Source organism: Culex pipiens, chromosome 1 (genome assembly GCF_016801865.2).
Source record: "Culex pipiens pallens isolate TS chromosome 1, TS_CPP_V2, whole genome shotgun sequence".
In the NCBI taxonomy this organism is placed as follows: domain Eukaryota; kingdom Metazoa; phylum Arthropoda; class Insecta; order Diptera; family Culicidae; genus Culex; species Culex pipiens.
The window spans coordinates 76,954,154-76,981,551 of record NC_068937.1 but is presented as its reverse complement, the minus strand read 5'-3'; the positions used below and the strand labels follow the sequence as shown (position 1 = coordinate 76,981,551).

Genomic DNA, 27,398 nt, shown 5'->3' with positions numbered 1-27,398 from the left:
GGCGGCAATCAGTTAGCGGCCAACTGCTTGATCGCTCTAAGGACCCGGGTTAGATTTTTTGCAAATATTACTTTAAGGTTAGACGGAACGCCAGTTCTTGGACAACTTTTGTTCAACTTAAATAAATGTCTGAACTCGACAGGTTGCTCACTATCGACCTATTTTGCGTCTGCATCAGACAGAACATGTTTAAGTTACGGTGTTTTCTTTAAAGGTGCTTCGGGCTAAGGCGCCAAAAAAAAAACAAACCATCCACATTAACGACCCCCGGGTCTTTTGTGGTCTCTATTGCAAGTTTCTGCTCGAACCTAGGAGTCCGAAGGCTTGAATGGGGAGAGCACCCAAACCTCTTTCTACTCCAAGGAACCTTCCACCCCAGTGTTTGAACTGACGACCTTTGGATTGCGAGTCCAACGACCGCCAGCGATTCCACCGGAGTAGGCTTGGTTTGGTGTGTTGTTTATGGCATGGAGACGACTCCTACACCTGGAATGACTTAACGGCCTAACAACCAAGGCCGGGACCGACATTTTACTTCCTCATCCGATGGAAGGTTGGAGCAGATGGGAATCGAACCCAGAATCATCCGCTTACAAAGCGGACAGCGTAACCATTCGGCCACGCACTGCTAAGGCGCCAGTCCATACTGTTAATGTTGGGTTTGAATCCCATCGGTGGCATCTTTTTTGTGTTTCCAAAAATTTAACATGCAAAGTGTAATTTTTTTCATAATGGTGATGTGCATGCGATTTTACCATCAGATTTTTTGCTGTGTACTTACCAAAAAAATGCTGCAAGCAGTAGCTACCTTCCCAGACGAAGTTTCACCAGTTGAAATCCTTGAGATATTATCCCACATGAAATATCCACCTGCAATAAAAAACGATTTTTTTACAAAGTGTCATATTCTTAAGAAAACAAAACTTAACTAAAAGTGGAAATAGACGTCGACTAATCGTCGTTTGTTCTGAGAAGCTGTAAAGATGAGTTGATAATTAAATTTAATGATATTTAAAATTGTCATTAGGACTCTTAACTGTTGCGGTGTCAATCCAGAAACCGAAAAGCGATGCGTGTTACGCGAGAGGAGCCATTAAAGAATGCTTCTCACCAATCCAATTTGATAACACTCAGAGAAATAATTAAAAACGATATTTTTGGAAATTATTGGTCCTGTTTTTACTTACAAGATGAACATGAACACCAATTTACTTCAAATTTAACGTTTGTTGAAAAATTCAATTTTTCATTATATTTTGGATGAATAAGTACGATAAACAAGTCATCCCGACTAACCAACTATCCTGAAATAAATGGATCGTACATCAGATTCTTCATGAACTGTTCAATTCCCAAAATTCGGCAGGCAACTTCCTCCAAACTTAACCAAAAAAGCACAACTTTTTAAGGATTCTTGGACGCGCAAGTGGCCAAAACACCCGGACTCTTCTTCCAAACCAGTCCGGAAGAAGCACTAACACAAACTCACCAAAACAAACGACGACGGTGACACGAAATCTGCGACGATTCCTGGACGTAAACACCCGGCACCTTCCTCCAGACCGATCCGGAAGAAGCACCAACACAAACTCACCAAAACAAACGACGACGGTGGCACGGAATCGGCGACGATTCCTGGACGTAAACACCCGGCACCTTCCTCCAGACCGATCCGGAAGAAGCACCAACACAAACTCACCAAAACAAACGACGACGGCGGCACGGAATCGGCGCCGATTCCTGGACGTAAACACCCGGCACCTTCCTCCAGACCGATCCGGAAGAAGCACCAACTCAAACTCACCAAAACACACAACGACGACGGCACAGAATCTGCAACGATTGTTTGACGCACGAGCGACCAAAACTCCCGGACACGCGACGGTTGAATCACGATCCGACATGCTTCTGCCAACCACTTTTCAAAACGTTGCGTTTGACAGTTGTCAAAGTCCCTGGGTCAAAAGATGATTAATATTGTACCTAAATTTGATGAATATTACTCAAGTATACGAGTAACAAAAATAATGTTGAATATTCATCAAAAATTAGGTAATTTTACACATTTTTTGTGTAAAACCTGTTTGACAAAAAAAAATTCGTTATTCAACAATTATAGAGGTAAAATTCATCATTATTTTTTTCAACATTCTGTTTTCAACCTTCCATTTTTACATTATTTTTGGCTGTGTGGGGTGGAAGGTTCCTTGGAGTAAAAAGAGGTTTGGGTGCTCTCCCCATTCAAGCCTTCGGACTCCTAGATTCGAGCAGAAACTTGCAATAGAGACCGGGGGTCGTTAATGTGGATGGTTTGATTTTGATTTTTTGAAAGAATATGCAATTCGAGATAATTATGCCATTTGCTTCTGATGACTGTTGAGTATATGCGATACAGGCATTTAAAAATGTTATTTCTGTAAACTATCGGCTCTGAACAAGTAAACTTGTCATTGAATTCGATATATTGATTATACGATAGACTTAAACAAAATCAATTTTTCTGTCTTTTATTCTTTTATCCGCTGTATCTCAGCAACCAGTGGTCCAATCTTCTTAGACAAAATAGTAGGAAATTTTCTGAACTTTTCGAAAACAATATTTTGAGGAATGGACAATCAAGGACACTATTACAAAAAATAAAATAAAAAAACGGACTTTTTCGGACAAAATTCAACTTTGGAAGGCTATATTTTTTAAACGGTGCACCTTATAAAAATGTGTAAAGTTCTTTTCGATTGCAAGTTTTGGACTTCTGAATTGTTCTTCTGAAAATGCCTTCAAAACTGGAGATATTTTTTTGATTTCTGTTTCAATAACTATTAAAACTTGTTACCTGGACACTTTTTTTCAGTTTTGTGATTCTAACTTATTTTCCTTGGGAAAACATGACATTTAGAGAGTACGCTTAAAAAAATGAGTTCGCGTAAACGTGAACAGAGTTCATGCCCACGAGAACCAGGAATGGTGCAATACAAGTTGAACAGTTTTCTTGAACTCTGTTCACGTTTACGCGAACTAATTTTTTTGAGTGTATTTAAATTATCCTATTTATCAATGTTTTCAAAATAATAGTTACTAACTTTTGAAACATTTAAAAATATGTGGAGTCGGAGTCGGAGTTAACCATTTGTTGAAAGCTGGAGTCGGAATCGGAGTCGGCTAGAGTTTGTAGGCCGGAGTTGGAGTCGGAGTCGGTTCGAGCTGAAAGCCGGAGCCGGAGTCGGAGTCGGCTATTTTCAAAAAGCCGGAGTCGGAGTCGTTTGAAACAAGTCCCGACTCCGCAGCCCTGACTATATCTACGCTTCGTTTTTAAACTTTTTTGGAAACTCTAATATAAATCCACGAATTCAAAACAAGATGGTTTTTGTGAAGTTTTCTTAAGGTCACGAAATGTTTTTTTCTCGAAATGTCAGAAACCTTAAAAAAATGATTTTGTCGAGCGAAAATAAAAAAAAACAGAGCAATTCCTTTTGAATCTTTTATTTATTGCTGACTCAATCCTATTCTCTCACGAGTTATATGAAAACCATGAACTTAGATTTTTTTTAAAATTCATCCTCCCTTTATTAAAAAGCTTTAGCTTTGCTTGAGTAGGAACTAAACATAATTATTAATTCGCGATTAAAAGCTTCATAATTCCGACAGATGGCGCAAAGCATCGAAGAATGACGATTCAAATTTTCGCTGTTCGGTTATATAGGAATGCAAACTTAAAATTGAATTTACAGCTCTTAGAACATCTTCTGAGCAAAAATTCAAGTAGTATGAGTGTAAACTTTTGCCCTCTATAAATTAAAGCAATAAAAAAGATTTTGGAAAAAAACATTGAAAAAAAATTGTTTAAAATGATAGAGCATCAAAAATAACAAAGTATAAGCTCGAATTTTTGCTCAAAAGTTGTTTTGAACGCTGAAATTTAACAAAACAGAATTCGCATACATAACCTCAAAGGGCAAAAATTTCAATCATCATCCTTCGCTCTGTTCTGCTACTCAACACTAGATGTCGCATGTCGTCTAGCTTATGAATGCCAATCGTCAGATAATATTTCCATATGTTAACAAACACCCGCTAAAGAAATAATGTAAAAATATTTGACTTTTCGTTTCATTTTCACTTCACTCGAGTAAATTACAGCTTTTATTTGTCCTTATCACACTCCTTATTTAAATCGTATTCCACTCCGTCTTTTTTCTCAGTTTTGTCGTCCTGAAATTATGGTTGAAATGTTAGTTTAAAAATTTGAAAAACATAATAATGATGCTGATAAATCTTTACTTTGTTATGCTGACGAGCTTTCATGGCCCATGACAAACTCATTAGACGATATCGCTCCTTTATTCGTCCACGTAGTTTTTGTGGGATCACAAGCATAGTTGTTGTTGTGTTTCCAACGAATAAAATAAGGAACAGTATGCTTAAAACTGCAATCTGCAAAGGCAAGAAAAAAAATTAACAGTTGTAGAACGGAAAAAATCCTGAAAATCTCTGTCTGAAATCCTGAAAATCTCTGGACATAATATTTGAACAAACCCAAACCGAAAAAAAAGTTCTAAGATCGCTAGGGTGGTTAAAAAATAGCAATTTTCGTCATTTTTCGCAAAAACAACTTTTTTCAAAAAAAAATATTTCCGCGCCATTACATCCGACTTTAGCTGTCTTAGATGCAAAAGAAAGGTGATGAGTTTGGCTATTTGGGACAAATAGTAAGAAGTTTCAAAAATCTAGCTTAACAGTTAAAAAAGAAAACTTATGAAAACTTAAAATGGTGTTTTGACCGTGTCTGGACCAAACATATTTTTATCGGATTCCTCGGAAAATTTCACAAAACTTTTATGAAAATAGTAACTTACCAAAACAAAAAATAAATAAAATAGTGTTAATATGTTGAAATATGACACTATTTTTACAAATAAGCATCAAAACAACTAAAAAATCAACCAATGTTGCATTAAACGTGATTTGTGAACCTACCAGGAGCGACATAATCTATTTTACCAAAATTTCATAACTTTGAATGTTTTCATAAGGCAGGAAAAGGGTGGTCCATTCTGGGTTGGCGAATGACTGGACATGGCGTACCATAGGTACTTCGAGTACCGCAGGAATAAAATAGACCCACCAAGCGGTCCATTAGCCTCTTGTCCAGTAACTCCGATACCCTGGCCTCCCCGCGGCGCTAGCCGGGATACTAGTAACCATTGGAGAGATCGGGTAACCAACCCCGGTGGGAACTATGGTAGTATGCTGACAGGGAAGGGGGGCTCCATCCTCTTCGGAGGGTGTAGCTATGCCGTTAGGCCTCGTGAGAAAGGCCCCCGTTACGGTGTCGAGAGAAAACCGGAGCTGGGTCTCGGTAGTTTCAAGGTGGCAGCCCCACCCCGAGACTAGGTATCGCAGCCCCAATCCGGCTGCATACCGAAAATCACATCATTACGAACAATCAAGAAGGAATAAGGATCCGGAACAAACGGCATAGACCTAGGCATGAAAAGGACACCGATTGGAAACTCGGAACATGGAACTGCAGATCGCTACGTTTCGATGGGTATGAGTACGCTCTGTTGAACGAGCTCAAACCCCGCAACTTCGATGTTGTAGCACTGCAGGAGATGTGCTGGAAAGGAGCGAAGATGTGGGAGGACGCTGCTTTGGAGCTCACCATGTACCAGAGCGGCGGAGCCGAAAACAAGCTGGGAACCGGCTTCATACCCGAGCATGGGTAAATAACAAGGGAAATGCGTAATAATACCTTTCTCTGGTATCAATACCAAATTTTGGTATTCCTGGACCCTTTAAAATTTGTCTAGAGAATTATGCAAGAGCAAAATGTGGTATCATACCAATTTAAGGTATTGTTTTGATATTGCAAAATTGCAGAATTTGTCAATGGTCGAACACCACATATTGGTATTCTTTTGGTATTACAGTGTTTTATCAAATTCCTCTGAAACTATGGGAAAATGTTGACCAATTTTGACAAAATAATTAATTTTGCACTAAAATGATGTCTCAAAGCGAATGCTGTCATTGAAAACCGGAAATTTCGAACTTGATTTTAAACATTTTTGATATACCCCCTTCATTTTCTGCGTGTATCCTCCAGAGCAAGCAGCAGTTTAGTGCTCAGAGCTCTAGAAGTTTTTTCGAATTTTCCGCCGCAATCGACCGTGATTACCCGCGAGTTTGCTCCACCAGCATGCCGAAGGCCGGCCGTGGCCGTGGCAGTTCGAGTGCGGCCTCGAAAAACCCGCGAAGTTCGTCTACCGGCCGAGTGCAAAAAGGTAAACAAAACAACGCCGCCGCGTCTTCCGCCATCGCGCAGGGGAGCGCACTATGGGCCATCTCCATACAAACAGGCGGCCAAATTATTTTTTTGCTTTTTAAATGTTTTTTTCATACAAATTTGGGTGATTGTATGGTATTGAAATGATATACGTCGATTTTTATGACTTTTCATGTTTTTCAATAGTTGATTGTTTATAATAAATAGTCTTTTCATACATTTGCAAGTGCAAAAGAATTGCGTATATATTGTATTGCAAGTTTATATTATTAAATTATGGATAAGCTAATACATCCCCACTTTAAGGACACAACCCCTCCCTTCACTTTCTTTCACCCCCCCCCCCCTCCCCTCCTCCCCTCCAACAAAATTTTGTTAAGCGTAATAAATCCATTTAAAGTCAAATATTTATTATTTACTGCTGTGTGTTTCTTTTTGTGAGTCCATGCCATATAACTTGAGACCCACCCCCACGCCCCACCTACCCTTTACGGGCATAAATTGCGAAAATTTGAATTGTTAAATCAAATAACAGAAAAATTAATTTTATTCAAAATATTAATTATGAAGTAAAACGATAAAAAACAAAACATATTCTTACTAATCCTGATGTTCTTGTTCATGAAAATTCATTTGATTATAGAGTTTCTGACGGCTTCAGGATATGTTAAAGGTACTTTTTATGATGTTTTGTACTAACCAACATAGAACTTAAATGTGGATCAGTTTCATGGATTGATCGCAGAAATTCATCATGCTATGTCAATATTTTGCTGAATACTTTTTCGGTATCAAACTGAGATTCTCCAATTTCGCTTGAGAAACTTCGGTACGAATACCTTATTTTGACTAAGGTACTCAATTTTAAATGTAGGCAACAGAAAATTCCAATAAAGTCATTTCGAACTTCTTGAAACCAGGTATTGATTTTTGAAGCGACGATGCCCACGAAGTAGGTAGCAAAGCAAGTGAAATAAACGGGCGCATATGTAGATTGCAGCAAATTTTGATAAAACGTAAATGTTCAAAATGGCATATCTCCGAAAACGCAAAAAATCGCAGGCTGGAAATTTCAGCAATGTTAGATTATGATCCAATCTTTTAAGTGACCTTAGTTTCATGTTTAGCATCGGTTAGCAAAAAAAGTACTCGATTAACAAACACAAAAAAATAAGTTTTGTCAAAAAAATGCTCCAGTTATACGATGAAAACTTCAGTTTTTAGTCTGGAAATAACATTTTATCTGTCAATAGTTTAAAAGCTTATATCATTACCTTTCCAATGATGTATAATTGTCCTAATAAAATATTTAAAATGGCTGAGCTATGTTAAAATTAAACAATCAGCCTTTTTTACGAAAAACGCTAGTTTTTTACTCCATTTTTTGACTTTCAGCTTGCGTATCTCCGTAACGAACAAACTTACAGCTTTGAAAATTTGGATTTTTCTTAGTTAGAATGTTTACTTTCGAGAAAAAAATACCAAAAAATATTTGGAGAAGGTCACTTTTTTGAAACTTGGCCACCCAATGTACCATAGTGGAGCGTGTGCGCTGATGATTTCAATCCGGAGTTTACTTACTTTACTTTATTACTTTATCAGCAACAGGTCTATCGACCCAACGCTGAACTAATCGAAGATTTCCAGGATGCTCGATCTTGGGCCGCTCGTCTCCAGTCGCCTACAATGTTGGCCGCTCTTGCATCTTCGTCGACTGCACACAGCCAACGCGTACGAGGCCTTCCACGAAGCCGACGACCGCGTCCAGGTTCGCTGCTGAATATCGTTTTAGCCGCCCGCTCGTCCGACATTCTGGCTACATGTCCAGCCCACTTCAGCCTGTCGTGCATGATGACTTTTACGATATCAGCATGTTTGTAGTCTTGGTACAACTCGAAATTCATGCGCCTGCGCCACCGGTCTCCTACTTGCTTGCCGCCGAAGATAGAACGCAGGATTCTCCGCTCAAAGACCCCAAGTGCTCTCTGGTCAGCCTCCTTTAGCGTCCACGACTCGTGACCGTAAAGAGCTACAGGGAGTATCAAGGTCCTGTACAGCGTGATTTTCGTAGGCGTCCTTAGGCTGCGGGACCTTAGCTGGCTACGAAGACCGTAGAAGGCCCTGTTTGCAGCACTAATCCGCCGTTTCACTTCGCAGCTCACATCGTTGTCGCACGTCACAAGTGTACCAAGATATACAAACTCATCCACCACCTCATATCTTTCTCCATCTATTTCCACCTCCGAAACACCATCACCTGCACTGCCACGCGCTCTGCCAGCAACCAGATACTTGGTCTTGGCAGTGTTGATGGTCAGTCCGATCTTCGCAGCTTCCCGCTTGAAAGGGACGAACGCCTCCTCCACTGAACGACGGTCGATACCAATGATGTCGATGTCGTCAGCGTATCCAAGCAGCATGTGCGATTTAGTGATGAGTGTTCCGTTTCTTTGCACGCCTGCCCTTCGAGCAGCACCTTCCAACGCTATGATGAACAGTAAGTTCGAGAGAGCATCGCCCTGCTTCAATCCATCCAACGTAACGAAAGCTTCTGATGTCTCGTTAGCTATTCGCACGCTTGATTTTGCTCCGTCGAGCGTTGCACGAATCAGTCTTATTAGCTTCGCCGGAAAGCCGTGTTCTAGCATAATTTTCCAAAGTTCGTTTCTTTTGACTGAATCGTACGCCGCCTTGAAGTCGATGAACAAATGGTGTGTTTGCAGGTTGTACTCCCGGAACTTGTCGAGGATTTGTCGCAGAGTGAACATCTGGTCCGTCGTTGACCGACCCGCTCGAAAACCGCACTGGTATTCGCCGACAAAGGTCTCGGTCAACGGTCTCAGCTTGCTCCACAGGATTCGGGATAGTACTTTGTACGCTGAGTTGAGGATTGTGATGCCTCGATAGTTGGCACAATCGAGTCTTTGCCCTTTCTTGTAGATTGGGGTGATGAGCCCGTCTAACCAGTCGGTCGGAAGCTGTTCTTCGCACCAAATTCGCTGGACGATTTGGTGCAGAATCTCGATCATCCGCGCGCTCCCGTGCTTGAAAAGTTCGGCCGGAAGTCCGTCCTTTCCCGCGGATTTCGCGTTCTTGAGCTCCTTTACGGCTTTTTCCACGTCCTCCAACGTAGGCGGGTCCACAGCTATTCCATCATCCTCAACGTTCATCCTGTCCTCGACGACTCCCTCTCGCATCTCACCGTTCAACAGCTGTTGAAAGTGCTCCTTCCACCTGGCCGCTACCGCTGTCTTATCTGTCAACAGGTTACCTTCCCTGTCGTTGCACATAACAGGGGAAGGCGTCGCTTTCTTTCTTACACCGTTGACAGTTGCATAAAACCTCCGCTTATCGTTCGCGTTGTACTGTGCTTGAGCTTCGGCAAGTACTCTCTCGTCGTACTCCCGTTCTTTTCGGCGGTGGGTTCGTTTCTCAGCTCTTCGCAGCTCGCTGTATCGCTCACAGTTTCGGCGCGTACCCTTCACCAGCATACGCTTCCTGGCCTCGTTCTTCTCGTCCGTCACTCGCTGGCACTCTGCATCGAACCACCCTTTGGGTTTGCGTCCTCTGGTCGTGCCGATCACTTCGGTAGCCGTTGTGTTGACGATGCTCTGGAGGGCTCCCCATTGCTCGTCCAGGTTACCCGTAGGCGCGTCCTCGTTGATCCGCTCGTCGAGCTTCCGACTGTACTCTGCAGCAACGTCGCTGCTCGCGAGGCGCTGGACGTTCAACCGCGCTATCCTCGCCGTCCGCGGGGTCAGCACGTTCGACAGCCTAGCTCGAATCTTGCACGCTACCAGGAAGTGATCAGAGTCGATGTTCGGTCCTCTGTACGATCGGACGTCCATCACGTCCGAGAAGTGTCGACCATCCACCAAAACGTGATCGATTTGTGTGCACGATTCGCCATTCGGGTGGCGCCAGGTGTGCTTCCGAATGTTCATGCGCGCAAAGAAGGTGCTACAGATAGCCATTCCTCTGGCTGCGGCGAAATTGACCAAACGGAGGCCGTTGTCATTCGTGCGAGGATGAAGGCTCTCCTTGCCGATGACAGGATGGAAGAAGGCTTCCCTTCCGACCTGCGCGTTTGCGTCTCCGATGACTATCTTCACATCGTGTCTTGGGCACTCTCCATAGGTCTTGTCGAGACGCTCGTAGAAAGCGTCTTTATCGTCATCGGGCTTGTCGTTCGTCGGCGCGTAGATGTTGATCAGGCTGTAGTTGAAGAATTTGCCCTTTATTCTCAACACGCAGATCCGGTCATTCACCACCTTCCACTTGATGACTCGGTTCTTCTGATCCCCAATCACTACGAAACCGACTCCGTGCATCGCCTTTTCGCCGCCACTGTAGTAGATGTGGTACTTGAAAGAGGTGTTGGCGATGGGGTCCACCGCCGTGAATTCTCGCTCTCCATGACCGGGCCATCGAACTTCCTGGATGGCGGCCACATGCACGTTCAGCTTGTGCAGCTCCCGGGCAAGAAGGCCAGCACGTGCAGGATCTTGGAGAGTTCGAACGTTCCAAGTACCGAGTTTCCAATCGTTGTCCTTTTTACATCGCCTGGTCTGATGCCGATTTATCCGTCCTGAATTTCTTCTTTTGTTTTTCTGAGTTGGTGTTTCGCTTCGGTATGCCGCCTAACCAGGGCTGCGAATACCTAGTCTCGGGGTGGGGCTGCCACCTTGCAGCTTCCGGGACCCAGCTGCGGTTTTCTCTCGACACCGTAACGGGGGCTTTTGTCTCGAAGCTTAACGGTACAGCTACACCCTCCGAAGAGGGTGGAGCCCCCCTTACCCTGTCAGCATACTACCATAGTTCCCACCGGGGTTGGTTACCCGATCTCTCCAATGGTTACTAGTATCCCGGCCAGCGCCGCGGGGAGGCCAGGGTATCGGAGTTACTGAACAAGAGGCTAAAGGACCACTTGGTGGGTCTATTTTATACCTACGGTACTCGAAGCACCTATGGTACGCGTTGTCCAGTCGTTCGCTGACCTGATCCGGAGTTATTGCACGCTAATTACCGTGTCCAGGATCGCAGCCCTATAAGAAGCAGACTCCGCTCAGGTACTTCCGGCAATCTGTCGACCGGTGGCGCATCAACATCCGCCAACATTCCCACCAGTAACAAGTTCGCGAGACTGAGTGACGAGGAAACCAACAACAACAACAACACCGACGGTAGCAGCACTACCGACGACGACGACGATGATTGACGTGCACGCAAAAAAGGTAGAACGACAAAAAAAGATAATTCTCCGAAGGAACGGCGACCACCTTCAATTTTTGTTTTGGATACGTTGGCGGACGATGTTGACGAGTTGCTGGAAGGCCTCCAATATAGTCTAAAAATTGGAAAATCGAAAGAACAGGTGATTACTTTCAACAAAAAGAATTTCGACCTGGTGGTGAAAGAACTGAAGTGTAGCAACTTCAAGTTCTACACATTCGATCCAGTTGAGAAGACCGCGGTTAAGGTAGTCCTGCAGGGCTACCAAGACCGCCCAATCGCCGACCTGAAGGAACACCTCTCGGGTGCCGGAATAACGCCACGGGAGATAAAAGTGCTCTCGCGCAAGACAACAGTCACAGGTACGCACACTCTGTACCTGTTGTACTTCGACCGCGGCACCGTCAAAATCCAAGACCTGCGACGGACTAAGGCGTTGGACGGTTTTTGGGTAAACTAGCGGTTTTACTCCAAAAACCCAATGGACGTAGCGCAATGCCACCGTTGCCAGAAGTTCGGCCACGGCTCGCGGAACTGCAACCTCCCGGCCCGCTGCGTGAAGTGCGGTGAAACACACCTCTCGGAGAAGTGTGCACTGCCGTGCAAGGCGGACTTGGGGGACAAGGCAGAGCACACCAAGGCGCGCATTAAGTGCGCCAACTGTGACGGCAACCATACCGGTAATTACCGCGGATGCGTTGCGCGCAAGGCGTACCTAGAGGAGCAGGAAAAGAGGAAGAAGAAAGCAGCAGCATCCCACCCTTCTCAGCGGAATACGAGCAACCGTTCCTGCAGCTGGACAGCGTACGGTTCCAGCGGACAACTCAGCGTTCCCTCCTGGATGGGGGCGATCGTTCGCCAGCGTGGTCGCTGCCGGTAGCGGCGATGCGGCCCAGCAAGAAGTAACCGGAGAAGATCTTTTCACCTTGCCGGAGTTTTTTTGCTCTAGCGGGTGAGATGATGACGCGGTTCCGGACCTGCCGTAACAAGGCGGAGCAATTTCTGGCCCTCGGGGAGCTAATGATTAAGCACATCTACAATAGATTAAAAAAACTGTGGTCTAGTTTAAGCTTTTTCTATTTCTATCCCCTTTCCTTTGCAATTTCAGTAAGTTTTTTCAAATTTTTTTCTTACTTTTGGTAATCTCTTAGTCATAAGCAATAATCGTTCCAAGATGGATTGAGATTTAACACACAGCTGAAAGGAACTCCAAAACTCTGTAATGTACTGCGAATGAACTGATTGTAACATGATTATTCACTAATAAAACCGAATTGAATTGAATATACCCCCTACAGAAATGACTTAAAATTGTGGAAAATTTTCTGAGTCAGGATGGCACATTTTGGTATTATTTTGGTATTGAAAGGTTTCATAAATTTTCTCTGAAACTATGGGATTTTTTTTACCAATTTGGACAAGATAATAAATTTTGCGGTAAAATGACTTGAAAAAAAACCAAATACTTTGAAAAACGAGTCAATCGAAAGATTATTGAATTTTGGTGCATTTCAATCCAGTTTTATTTTAATAACACTTATTTTTCAATCTTGTTATTTTTCAGAATCTTCAAGAACTTCATGCACAGGCCGTTCATCAATGACAAATGCATTCGGTGTGGTGAAGAATATCACTAAGAACAACATGGAATCATCAGGTGAGTAGATTTGGCTGTTGCATATGGATCATTTCCGTTTTTTCACTAACTGCAACTGCTGCACTAAAAATGGTATGAAAATACCAAATTTTGGTATTACTTGTGCAAATATCAGCGACCAAAATATGATCTTGGTTGCCCAGTAATAGAAAAAATTCCTGAAGGGATGTGTGCTGAGTAAATAAAAATCGTGTGCTCCTTCAAAATCTAGTGAATTTTGGTGCAAAAGTTCCACTTTATCGCTACTCGGAGGGTTATATCAATTAACGAAGCTCAGTGAAAAGTGATGTTGCTGCTCTCTCGGCTGAACTAGTGTTTGCCTCTATTTAATTTCACTTTTTGTGCTGATGTTTTCACTTCGTAAATCATTAAGTTTGTTTTATTTCTGTGTCAAATAAAATACTTCTGCTTAACTTCACAAAACAGCGTTTATTCAACAACGTCTTTATTGCTGCGCACTCGGAAACGGAATGAATGAATCGTCGAGAAAGAGCGAGAACGCGCGCTTCAATGAATGACGTTCGGAGGGAACGTCAACAAAAGACTTAACTCTAGTCATTCACAAACTACGTAACGCAACATCCTCTCTGTTTTATATAAAAAAAATAAAGCTACTCAAGATAGAAATCTTTGAAACGGGCTGGTAGTTTCACATCTCTCTTGGTTCGGCTGAACTTCTCTCCTGCTGCCGGAACGCTGGGTGATCTCGATGGTTTCGGGGTTTTCGCTGCTTTTGGAGTTCTACCTGCTTTCGGCTTCGTGGTCGCTTCTGGTACACCTACATCTGGAACACTGTTGCTCAGTTCTTGATCCGGCAAAGCTTCGGCAGGCGCTGACCTGAACGACGACTCTCTGTTGGATCTTTCGATTGGTGGCATTTCGACGTTGGGAACAGTTGCTTGAACAGGAATGGCTTCTGGCGTTTGAGGTTCTTTACGTGGTTTCAAGTTCACCAAATCTCGTCGATATTGCGTACCGTTTGCCTCCACGACGTACGACCGATCGTTCAGCTTGCTGCTTACAGTACCCGGTGTCCAGCGTTTGTTTGTCTCCGAGTTCAGCTGCACGAGCACCAGAGATCCTGTTTCCAACTGAGGCAACTTTCTTGCTTTCCGATCGTAATGCTGCTTCGCCTTCTGCCTCCTTTCTTCAATGGCTTCCGGTACTCCCGATACCAACTTTGGCTTCAGATTGTTGGCAGAGGTTGGAACGCCGCACCGTGTGTTACGAGAAAACAGGCGTGCAGCGGGGCTGGTGCCCACCTTGTTCGGTACATTTCTCCAGTGTAGTAAGGCATACCAAAAGTCACTTCCAGCTTCATCCGCCTTCTTCATCAACCGCTTCGCAATTTTGACCGCTGCCTCCGCCTTCCCGTTAGCTTGTTGGTGATGCGGTGCGGATGTCGTGTGCTCGAAGCTCCACTCACGTGCGAACTGCTGCCATTCACGGTTGACAAAATTGGTGCCGTTGTCCGTTACGACTCGCTGCGGTTTTCCGTGTCGCGAGAAATTCGATTTGCACACAGCAATCGTTGACTTTGGGGTCAAATCCTTCAGCAAATCCACTTCAAAGAAGTCTGAGAAGTGGTCGACGGTGACGAGAAATCTGCAACTCTTCCCTTGGTAGTCCGCGAAAAACACGTCCATGGACACGAGCTGGAACGGGTACACAGGTATCGGATGGCTCTGCATCGGTGGATGCTGCTGAGACGGACAGAACTTGGCACAAATTCCGCACTGTGCGACCGCTTCCTTGATTTGAGCACTCATTCCGGGCCAGAATAGGTTTGCTCGTGCCAGCTTGAGGGTTGCTTCTATCCCGTTGTGGCTGACATGGACCTTTTCCGTCAACTTCCGTCGAAGCGAGTGAGGGACAACAATCCTGTCGTTGCGGTACACGATACCATCCTGAGTGCTGAGTTCATTCCTGTACTTGAAGAACATCTTAGCGCTGTCCGGCACCTTGTCCACGGATGTCGGCCATCCCTCCAGAGTGTACTTCACAATAAGTTGCATTGATGCGTCGGCCGCCGATTCTTCCATAATCTCGTTCAACTGCTCATCTTTGACTTTCAGGAAACTGGAGAGCTTCACCTCCTCGACCTCCCGGAAGACCTTGTAGATGTCTCGCTTGTCGAATCTGTCGTCAGCTTGGCGTTCATCAAACGGCGCTCGGGAAATTGCATCTGCCACCACGTTCTCTTTGCCGGTCACAAACTCGATGGACGGACGGTAGCGCTGTAGATTCAGCAACATGTGTTGAAGACGGCGGGGTGCTGAGAGTAACGGCTTCTTGAACATGGTGACTAGCGGCTTGTGGTCGGTTTTGACCGTCGTTTTCGGATTCCCAACAATAAGCTGATCGAACCGTACACACGCGAAAAGAATAGCGAGCAGCTCCTTCTCGATTTGCGCATAGTTCTTTTCGGTTGCCGTGAGTGTACGAGATGCGTATCCGATGACTCCTCGACTCTGGAAGATTGCTGCGCCCAAACCGAAAGAGCTAGCGTCACACTCGACTACGATCGGCTCGTTCACGTTGTAGTACTGCAGGGTGCGCGTGTCCGCAACCAACTGCTTGACACGCTTGAACTCCTCTTCCTCACGCTCCGACCAGATCCAAGGCTCCTTTTCCGAAATCAGTCGTCGTAGAACAGTAAAATTTGCGCTTAGATTGGGTATGAAACGACTGAGGTAGTTCACCATTCCGATGAATCTTTGCAGTTGCTTCCGGTCCGTGGGTTGTGGGAAGTTCTTGATTGCCGCGATTTTGCTCTCGTCTGGTTGTATTCCTTTGTCGGTAAGCACGTGTCCATAGAATTTCACCGACTTCTCGACCAGCTTCAGCTTCTCCAGGTTGAGTTTCACGTTGCATTCCTCGAGACGAACCAACAAACTCTCCAAGCAGCGATTGTGGTCCTCCAGCGCTTCCAGCAACGTGTCACCAGTTCCGTAGATCAGCAAATCATCGGCGATACATTCGACGCCACGCAGTCCTTGAATCGCACCTTGGAGCTTCATCTGGAAGATGTCTGGGGCTGGAGCGATTCCGAAGGGTAAGCGGATCCACCGGTAGCGACCAAACGGTGTCCAGAATGTCGTCAACCGGCTGCTTTCGTCGTCCAATACCACGTGCCAGTACCCTTTCCGAGCATCTGCCGTTGAAAAAACTTTCGCCTTCCCCAGCTCTGGCAGGATTTCATCAATTGTGGTAAATTGAAGATGGGGTCGTTTCAGCGCTTTGTTCAACGGAATCGGGTCGAGGCAGATGCGGATGGATTCGGATTTCTGCTCCTTCCTCTTCACCAGCACGATGTTGCTGACCCAGTCGGTGTGCTGAGTCTCCTTCACGATCAGGCCTTCCCGCTCCAAGTTTTTCAACTCGTCCTTCAGCTTACCTCTCATCGCTATCGGAATCCGTCGCGGAGGTTGGATGCACGGTGGTACATCTGGGCGGACTTCCAACGACACAGCACCAGCAAACTTGCCAATACCTTGGAAGACGCCCTCATGCTGGTGGACAATGTCCTGGGCTTTCACACGGTAGATGTTCAGGAGTTCTTGGTCGGTTTTAGGCGCAACAAAGTTGACCGTGTTGCAGAATTTAACGAAACCCAGGAGACGGCACACGTTTGCCGAGAGGAGCGGGCCGTGTGGGACATCAACGACTTGTAAAACAAGGTTGTACTTACGGCCTTTTCTGCGACACGGAATTTTCACCTGGCCTACCACCGGAATGCTGCTTCCGCCGAATCCTTGCAGCCGGTACGATGACGGTTGTAGGTTGACGTTGCTACTTCCGGTCATCTCTTCCAACCAATTTCGTCCCACAAGGCTGGTATTGGCGCCGGTGTCTAGCTCACACTGTACCAGCCGCCACTTTTGGTCCAGGAGCAGCTCCAGTTCCGCCGAGACATTTCCGCCGCTGCCGGACTTGTCGACGATTTTTCCGATGGACACACTTTCACTCTCAGTAGACTCCTCTTCTTCATCACCACTGTCTTCCGTCGATTCACTCTCCGAGCTGGTTTCTTCTTGCACTTTCTTCACTCGGAACTTCTTCTTCTTCAGCTTCTTTCTTCGGTCAGCCTTGCACACTTTCTCAAAGTGGTTCTTTCCACCGCACCGGTTGCACTTCTTGCCAAGCGCCGGGCACGCACCCTTGGTGAAGTCATGCTTGGCACCGCAGAACTTGCACTTCATTTTGCTCTTCTTCACTACATTCACTTCCGCGCTCGGCTGACCCGCAGTAACCGGATGCCGCTCAGCGATCTCTTCGGCCCGACACAAGTCCATAGCATTTGCTTCCGTCAAGTTCTTGGTGGTGATCAACTTCGACCTGAGCTTCATCCAACGGATCGAGGTGGCCAACTTGTACTTCACCATTTCATCCTCCAACGCATTGAACTTGCACACTTTCGCGAGCGATTTGAGTCGACACAGGTAGTTGTCAATGCTCTCCGTTGGTTCTTGACTGAGCGAGAAAAAATCGAACCAGTCCACAAACTTGTTCCGTTCACGAACCACTTTTGCTTTGATTGCCGTCAACACTAATGCTGGATCGTCTCGCTCGGCCGCGGTCAGCTCAAAGTTGAAATATTTTTTCAGAGCGTCTTTTCCCACCACCGAAAGCAAAATGCTGGCTTTTTGCTTGTTCTGCGCATCGGGCCAACCGTCCATGCCAATCGCACTAGCATAGGTCTTCCAGTTTCCTTCGAAGAAGTTGTAATTCTCCTCCATATCGCCCTCCAACTCCAGCGGGGGCGGAAGAGGAATGGACGCCGCCGCCGAATTTCCGGCCGGCGAATTCGCCGCAGGCCCACGTGCCGCTGCTGCTGCCGGCGCGCTCGCCTGCTGATCCTTCAGAGAACCGATCATCTCTTGGAACTTGCCCATAAACTGGGCGAACTGATCTGCATCCATTTTTCTGCACTTTTCACTTCCGGAAAACACTCAACCCAACGCGAGAGCGAAAAAAATATGGCTGCCAACAGGATAAAACACGTTTCACTGCAAAACTGTCCAAATTACTGTTGCAAATGATCTTTTCGTCGCTTGGGATGAGTTTTTCTCACTACACTTCCGCGATTTTCAATGACGCCGGAACACCACGAGTGCTTCTGACACCATGTTTTATTTCTGTGTCAAATAAAATACTTCTGCTTAACTTCACAAAACAGCGTTTATTCAACAACGTCTTTATTGCTGCGCACTCGGAAACGGAATGAATGAATCGTCGAGAAAGAGCGAGAACGCGCGCTTCAATGAATGACGTTCGGAGGGAACGTCAACAAAAGACTTAACTCTAGTCATTCACAAACTACGTAACGCAACAAAGTTGAACTCAGCCAGCACGCCACAAGCTATACTCCCTTCAGAAGTCTCTCTGAGTTCCAGTGCTCTGCTATAATGAGTAACCGCTCAACTCGCTCTAACTCAGTGCCGTCACTGGCATCACTGTTCGAACTCGAGAATGGGAATCAAAACAAACGATCCCGCAAAGAACTTAACAAGGATTCTGTGCCAACAATGTCGCTGGAAGACCTTTGGACCAAAATTGAGTCCAAAATGGACTCGTTCAAGCAGGATTTCGACAAACGCATCGATGGACTGGAAACGCAACTTTCGCAGCTGAAGACGGAGTGCACTGCAAGGATTGATGATCTTTCGGAAGCTGTTGTCGAAGTGCGCGCCGACTTGAATCTCGCTTCAAACTGGATTGGACGGGTCGAGAAGTACCAGGACCTCATCATTACCGGCGTACCCTACTCACCGACGGAAAATCTCAAGACTGTCTTCCGTGATATTTCAGCTAAGCTCGCATACGATCCACTCGATGTCCCAATGGTAGATCTCAAACGTTTGGCCAAGCCCCCCATCGCTGCCGGATCCGCGCCGCCGATTTTGTGCCAGTTCGCCATTCGCAACGAGAGAAACGCCTTCTACAGCAAGTACCTCAGCCTAAGGAACCTCAACCTCGAGCACATCGGCTTCAACAACAAGAACCGCATTTTCATCAATGAGAATCTAACCCCCCAAGATCGCGAAATCCGTACTGCTGCTATCAAGCTGAAGAAAGAAGGTCGAATCCAGCAAGTGTTCAGCAGAGATGGAGTTGTACACGTCAAGTCTTGAGGAGGTCCTGCTGAAGCTTGCTACACCGTTGAACATCTGAGATCCTGCAGCAAATAATCCCTTTCCAACAAGCTACTCTTTTTCCTTCTATTCTTCCCTTGTATCCAATCCCCAAAATTCCCATGTTTTCTTCCGTCCCAAAAGCAAAAAAAAAAAAGAGAAATGCAAAAAAAAAGAAATGCAAAAAAAATCAAAAAAAAAAAACAAAAAAAAGAAAAAATAAACAAAATAAAAAAACGCAAAAAAATACAAAAAAAAATAACTATTAAAAAGTCCGTAGGTGACACAAGCCAAGTGTCGCTGAGATAGAGGACTCAGCCGTAGGAGAAACCCGACTCCTTGTGGGTCGGTCGCCTGACCTACAATGCGTCCTGCGGTCACTCCGTAGGGGTGCGCAGGACGTGGTAGGTTAAGTGGTTACTCCGTAGGGGCGAGCTGAACCCCCGAGCCAGTGGAGGCCACTGACGGCTGTTCCAAAACAAACCCTTTTCCCTTTACGCTTTTCTTTTCCCTTCCCCAAGTTTCTCCTATGAATCCGTTTCCCAGTTATCCTTGACTCCATTTTCCTCTCCTAAAAGTAAAAAAAAACCAAAAAAAAAACAAAAAAAAATAAAAATCAAAAAAAAGAAAAAAACAAAAAAAAATAAAAAAATCAAAAAAAAAAATAAAAAAACGACAAAAAATACAAAAAATAATAATTATTAAAAGTCCGTAGGTGACACAAGCCAAGTGTCGCTGAGATAGAGGACTCAGCCGTAGGAGAAACCCGACTCCTTGTGGGTCGGTCGCCTGACCTACAATGCGTCCTGCGGTCACTCCGTAGGGGTGCGCAGGACGTGGTAGGTTAAGTGGTTACTCCGTAGGGGCGAGCTGAACCCCCGAGCCAGTGGAGGCCACTGACGGCTGTTCCAAAACAAACCCTTTTCCCTTTACGCTTTTCTTTTTCCTTCCCCAAGTTTCTCCTATGAATCCGTTTCCCAGTTATCCTTGATTCCATTTTCCCTTCCTGAAAGTTAAGTTCCGGTGGACCCTGAGACGAGTATATCCCCGTGCAATCTGGATTGTCGGATCCTGGACCATTTGCGATGTTGGCCTGTTGCTGTTGTTGCTGCTGTGTTGGTGCTGAGATGTCGGTTTTTGCTGCCCTCCTGACGTGGCCTTGTGATGTTTCGTTTGCTGGTTCCTTCCTGCGGGCGGCTATCGTTGATTCAGTGCTGATCAAAGTTCTTTACTGTGATCCTAACCTCTGAGTGAGTTATTGCCAACACCATTCACTAGTTTTTTTGAAGGAGTTCTTTGATACGTTTCTATGCTTTTTCAATTTAAAAATTATAGTTTTAGTTTTAGAATTAAGTTTATTTTCTCAAATGTTGAATCTGATTCTGTTGTTGTGTACAGGTTAGGTTTGCGCCTTCCTTCGATTTACCTATATAATGGCTAGTTCAACAACTGGAAATGCCTCAGCTAACCAATATATAACAAGAGCTGTTGTAAATGCAATCTTTGATAATACTAAACTAAACATTTGTCAAATCAACGTACAAAGCTTGTGTGCAAGAAATTTAGTTAAACTTGAAGAATTAAGACGAGTTTTCAAGGATAGTAAAGCGGATGTTGTTTGTTTTACTGAAACATGGCTTGATACCTCCATTACTGATGCTTTAATCGCAATTGATGGTTACAACTTGATACGAAATGATCGTAATAGACACGGAGGTGGCATTTGCGTTTATTACAGAGAAGGCCTTCAATGCAGAGTTGTCGAAAAATCAAAATCCGTACGTGAGACTAGTTCTACCGAATTTTTGTTACTTGAAATTGAATGTCTCAATGATAAATTGTTAATGGGAGTCTATTACAATCCCCCAACTGTTGATTGCTCTGAAATCCTTTCTGCACAAATTTCAAAATACTCAATGAAATATAAAGCTTGCTTCCTATTAGGAGATTTTAACACCGATCCAAATAGATCTGGCGCGAAATCAAAGCGCTTCAATGATGTTTTAAGTGGACTAGCTTTTCATTTTGCTAATAGGGAACCAACATATTTCTATCAAACAGGATGCTCTCTTCTTGATCTACTATTAACTGATTCCCCAAATCAAATTTCTAAATTCAACCAAGTCTCCATGCCAGGCATTTCTCATCATGATCTAATCCTAGCTTCACTTGAATTTTCTTTTACCATACCTGAAAATCGTTCTTATTATCATGACTATAATAATATTAATTATGCTGAATTAAATGAAGCCTTCAGCAGAATAAATTGGGCAAACTTTTTGAATTGTGCTGAGCCAGATATACTTTTAGAATTTTTCAATGTAAATATGCTAAATCTATTTACGCAATTTGTTCCTTTAAAGGAGTTCAAAGTACGCAAAAATCCATGGTTCAATGCAGCCATTGAAAAGGCCATGATTGATAGAGATCTATCCTATAGGAACTGGAAACGTAGCAAATCCATTGAAGACAAAAATCATTTCAAAATTTTAAGAAATAGAGTAAATTCTTTAATCGAAAAAGCTAAATCTGATCATAGCAATCGTATTCTCAACACAAATGTTCCAAGTAAAAAACCCGATTTAATCCCACCTGGGGTGAGATAGAGCCTTTCTTACAAAAGGAAGTTAACGGTAGTTGATTTTTTTTTTTTCAAAGAAATAGCAAAATAAAGAATGGTCCATTCATAATACAATTCGAAACTCAACCATATTTTTTCATATAACTGAAAAGCGCTGGTTTCTGCCCCATTTGCCATGGCCGGTTGTAAGCTGTGCTCGCACACAAACATTTTCGATTTTTTAAATCAGAACACATTGTTTTTGAGACAGAGAATTAGCTCACAATTTGCGATGTTCGTAATGTTTTCTGCATATCGCTAAATTGTTCGTATTCTCTGAGTGTTTTTTTTTTTTGCACTTTTCAAAATATCAAGAATTAACGAGAAAACAAAATAATTCCGTCTTGCTCCAATGCGTTAAAGTGGTTACAAAATGACTAGCAGAAAGTGTTTCAACACCCGAGAATTTTCCGTGTTGTAAACAACGATGTAACGGTAAAGCCGCATAAATGTTCTTGAAAGCTTTGAAACGCCTACTGTAATTCACTAAACTGTCATTTAGGCGTTAGGCAAAATTGTGAGCTTTCAATAAGTATGCATGAGTATGTAGTATGCATTTAGGCGTTTTTGGGATTGGGAAGCATACAACGGCTGAGCGCTCGGTGGGACTTCACTACGACAAACGCAAACGTACCGAATAAACCACCTTGGTGCGCTGGTACGATGAACAAAAATACTAATACACAAAAAGGTTAGTACCGAAGCTAGAAAACCAAACCCGCGATGTGCGTTGTCACTGGCACATGGGAAGTAGCGTGGTTCACGTTTCTATGAAAAAGACAAAAGTTGTTATTTTGTCTTGCATCAACCGGAATTTCGTTCTTTTATGTCCCCAGAAGCACTCCTGAAAATTTGAGCCCATTTGGTAAGGTCTAGGAGCTCCAGTTTTAATTTGAAATTTATATGGGATTTTGATTTATTTTCCATGGGAAACTATCTTTTTTTACATTGTATTAGGATTTTTTTTTATAAATCGATGAAATGACTTGATTCTTATAGTAGGAGATAGGTTTTGAACTGGGGAACAACTTTGTAGAACATACCAACATGCTAGGAAGTGACCCTTTAAAGATACAGATACTTTTAGATGGTGGCTGGCCCCTTCAAAAGCCATTATCTAAAAGTATCTGTATCTTTAAAGGGTCACTTCCTAGCATGTTGGTATGTTCTACAAAGTTGTTCCCCAGTTCAAAACCTATCTCCTACTATAAGAATCAAGTCATTTCATCGATTTATAAAAAAAAATCCTAATACAATGTAAAAAAAGATAGTTTCCCATGGAAAATAAATCAAAATCCCATATAAATTTCTAATTAAAACTGGAGCTCCTAGACCTTACCAAATGGGCTCAAATTTTCAGGAGTGCTTCTGGGGACATAAAAGAACGATATTCCGGTTGATGCAAGACAAAATAACAACTTTTGTCTTTTTCATAGAAACGTGAACCACGCTAATGGGAAGCTTGGACGCTTCCCAGAAATTCGTTCGCTCAGAGTTCGATCAGAGAATGAGCAAAACAAAAAAGAAAGGCAAAAGAATGAGCATGAGGCTTCAGAACAGATAGCTGCTTGCGTCTAGTTTGCGTTCACTGAAGCTTAGCATAGAAAATAATGATAGGCGATATGTGATGAACGAGCAATCGATAAAGCAACTTGCACTAAAAGGGGGTAATCTAGTATCAAAACTCTATACGCGCCAGCATCACGCGCCAGCATTGCTCGCGTCTGCATGTGAAGCTCAACTTGACAACTTGTCGACGACTATTGCATGGAAGAAGGACAAACAGACTCCGGCAGGAGCCACGTTCACCGCGGCCGATTTTCCTCCGCTACCTGGAGCGGTGCCGTCCGTTGAACCGGGAAATAAACATCCTCGTCCCGCAGGAAGAAGTCGAGAAGATACTGGCGCCGGCGCCGGTGCAACCCCGAAGGAGCAACAAGGCGAACGGAAGCTGTACAGCGAGTCGGAGCTGTGGGCCATTTACCGAGAATACAGAGTACGCTTGAGGCAGTGCAAGACACCCGAGGAACAGATTGATGTGATCGCACACTTGTTGACACATGGCGCGGGAAAATGATCATCTACTTCAGTTATTTTTTTTTTGCTTTTATTAATTTTGAACCATTGACCCTCGGTCCTAACCTGGTCGTAGCACCTAAAAGGACCTAATAAAAATAAGCTATGAAGAAAAAAAAAAAAAACTTGTCGACGAGGCGACGAAAATCGATCGTCCATGATTTTTTGCAGATTTTTCGAATTTATATTTCTCGAGAAATGATTTGAGAACGAAGCTTGAATTGGAGTCGGAGCCAAAAGCAAACACTATACCTTTCTTTAGTAAGAAAGGCAAAAATGGAAATTTTCTAAAATCTGAACGGTAAATCCGAATGAGGTCAAATTTGTTTCAGAACATCGAGTATGGTCTAGATTATGATGTGGAGAAAAAAAATTAGATAAAATGCCAAAGGAATAGTTTTGGCATATGGTGAAAGTTGGCTTTTACCTTTTTTAGGGGTTTTTCCCCCTCACAGAGAATTAGTCCACAAGCTGTAAATCAAGAACCACATTACCGACGTGGATGAAAATTTGGGAGGATGTAGGGCTGGAAAAATGCAATTTTTTGGATAAATAAACGATTTCAATACTTCAATTTTCGACCGAATTTTCATTTGAAAACCGCCTGATTTGGTGAAAACACACTCCGAGTCCCCTTAAAAAATGAATAAATTCAAATTTGGTATGGAACTGGTTCAGGTTCAGCACATCCCCTTTCAAATGCGCCCAAGAGAGCTTAAATCCATAATGTGGGCTCTGAGAAACCCCCTACCACAAAATTTAGCACTTTTTTACCACACACGGACGTCACGCGTGCTCTACAGTAAATTAAGCGCCAAAATTCGGATATTGGAGGTAGACCAATTCTGTCATTGTCAATCGATCGGGCGTCGAAAATTGATCATCCATGATTTTTTGCAAATTTTTCGAATTTATATTTCTCGAGAAATGATTTGAGAACGAAGCTTGAATTGGAGTCGGAGCCAAAAGCAAACACTATACCTTTCTTTAGTAAGAAAGGCAAAAATGGAAATTTTCTAAAATCTGAACGGTAAATCCGAATGAGGTCAAATTTGTTTCAGAACATCGAGTATGGTCTAGATTATGATGTGGAGAAAAAAAATTAGATAAAATGCCAAAGGAATAGTTTTGGCATATGGTGAAAGTTGGCTTTTACCTTTTTTAGGGGTTTTTCCCCCTCACAGAGAATTAGTCCACAAGCTGTAAATCAAGAACCACATTACCGACGTGGATGAAAATTAGGGAGGATGTAGGGCTGAAAAAATGCAATTTTTTGGATAAATAAACGATTTCAATACTTCAATTTTCGACCGAATTTTCATTTGAAAACCGCCTGATTTGGTGAAAACACACTCCGAGTCCCCATAAAAAAATGAATAAATTCAAATTTGGTATACCTTTCTTTAGTAAGAAAGGCAAAAATGGAAATTTTCTAAAATCTGAACGGTAAATCCGAATGAGGTCAAATTTGTTTCAGAACATCGAGTATGGTCTAAATTATGATGTGGAGAAAAAAAATTAGATAAAATGCCAAAGGAATAGTTTTGGCATATGGTGAAAGTTGGCTTTTACCTTTTTTAGGGGTTTTTCCCCCTCACAGAGAATTAGTCCACAAGCTGTAAATCAAGAACCACATTACCGACGTGGATGAAAATTAGGGAGGATGTAGGGCTGGAAAAATGCAATTTTTTGGATAAATAAACGATTTCAATACTTCAATTTTCGACCGAATTTTCATTTGAAAACCGCCTGATTTGGTGAAAACACACTCCGAGTCCCCTTAAAAAATGAATAAATTCAAATTTGGTATGGAACTGGTTCAGGTTCAGCACATCCCCTTTCAAATGCGCCCAAGAGAGCTTAAATCCATAATGTGGGCTCTGAGAAACCCCCTACCACAAAATTGAGCACTTTTTTACCACACACGGACGTCACGCGTGCTCTACAGTAAATTAAGCGCCAAAATTCGGATATTGGAGGTAGACCAATTCTGTCATTGTCAATCGATCGGGCGTCGAAAATCGATCGTCCATGATTTTTTGCAAATTTTTCGAATTTATATTTCTCGAGAAATGATTTGAGAACGAAGCTTGAATTGGAGTCGGAGCCAAAAGCAAACACTATACCTTTCTTTAGTAAGAAAGGCAAAAATGGAAATTTTCTAAAATCTGAACAGTAAATCCGAATGAGGTCAAATTTGTTTCAGAACATCGAGTATGATCTAGATTATGATGTGGAGAAAAAAAATTAGATAAAATGCCAAAGGAATAGTTTTGGCATATGGTGAAAGTTGGCTTTTACCTTTTTTAGGGGTTTTTCCCCCTCACAGAGAATTAGTCCACAAGCTGTAAATCAAGAACCACATTACCGACGTGGATGAAAATTAGGGAGGATGTAGGGCTGGAAAAATGCAATTTTTTGGATAAATAAACGATTTCAATACTTCAATTTTCGACCGAATTTTCATTTGAAAACCGCCTGATTTGGTGAAAACACACTCCGAGTCCCCATAAAAAATGAATAAATTCAAATTTGGTATGGAACTGGTTCAGGTTCAGCACATCCCCTTTCAAATGCGCCCAAGAGAGCTTAAATCCATAATGTGGGCTCTGAGAAACCCCCTACCACAAAATTGAGCACTTTTTTACCACACACGGACGTCACGCGTGCTCTACAGTAAATTAAGCGCCAAAATTCGGATATTGGAGGTAGACCAATTCTGTCATTGTCAATCGATCGGGCGTCGAAAATCGATCGTCCATGATTTTTTGCAAATTTTTCGAATTTATATTTCTCGAGAAATGATTTGAGAACGAAGCTTGAATTGGAGTCGGAGCCAAAAGCAAACACTATACCTTTCTTTAGTAAGAAAGGCAAAACTATGGAGTAATATTAAAAACTTAGGAATAGCAAGTAAAACTAAATCTCCAGTTGTCTGCAACAGCTCAGTTGAAAATATTAACCAATATTTCTCTTCAAACTTTTCGCCTTCTCAAGGTGATTTTAACTCTAATTTAGCCGCTGTGGATGGTTTTCATTTCCGCGCTGTTGAAGACTATGAAATAGTGAATGCAATCTCTTCAATTACTTCTAATGCTTCTGGATTAGACAACATTCCAATACGATTTATTAATCTTATGCTTCCACTCATCCTACCAATAGTCAAACATCTATTTAACACAATTATTACAACTTGTATTTTTCCTCGGGATTGGAAAAAGATTAAAGTAATTCCAATTAAGAAAAAATCATCGTCCTGTGATGTTACTAATTTAAGGCCTATCATTCTTCTTTTGTTGATATTCTCTCCGGTGTTCCGCAAGGTTCAGTACTCGGACCTTTACTTTTCTCGTTGTTTATAAATGATTTACCTCCAGTTTTAAAATTTTGTTC

The 27,398-nt window shown here is 43.2% G+C and overlaps 1 protein-coding gene across 1 annotated transcript in view; it reads right to left on the bottom strand.

Annotated features, from left to right (window-relative positions):
- Positions 1 to 3,464: 3,464 nt before the first annotated feature.
- Positions 3,465 to 27,398, bottom strand: part of LOC120428522 (transmembrane protein 120 homolog) — a 36,174-nt gene continuing 12,240 nt past the window's right edge. The window contains exons 5-6 of the mRNA XM_052706157.1: positions 4,279 to 4,431; positions 3,465 to 4,209 (exon numbers count right to left, since the gene is read on the bottom strand). Of these exons, the coding sequence (XP_052562117.1) occupies positions 4,141 to 4,209; positions 4,279 to 4,431 (222 nt within the window). The 3' untranslated portion in view covers positions 3,465 to 4,140. The remainder of the gene's footprint in view (positions 4,210 to 4,278; positions 4,432 to 27,398) is intronic.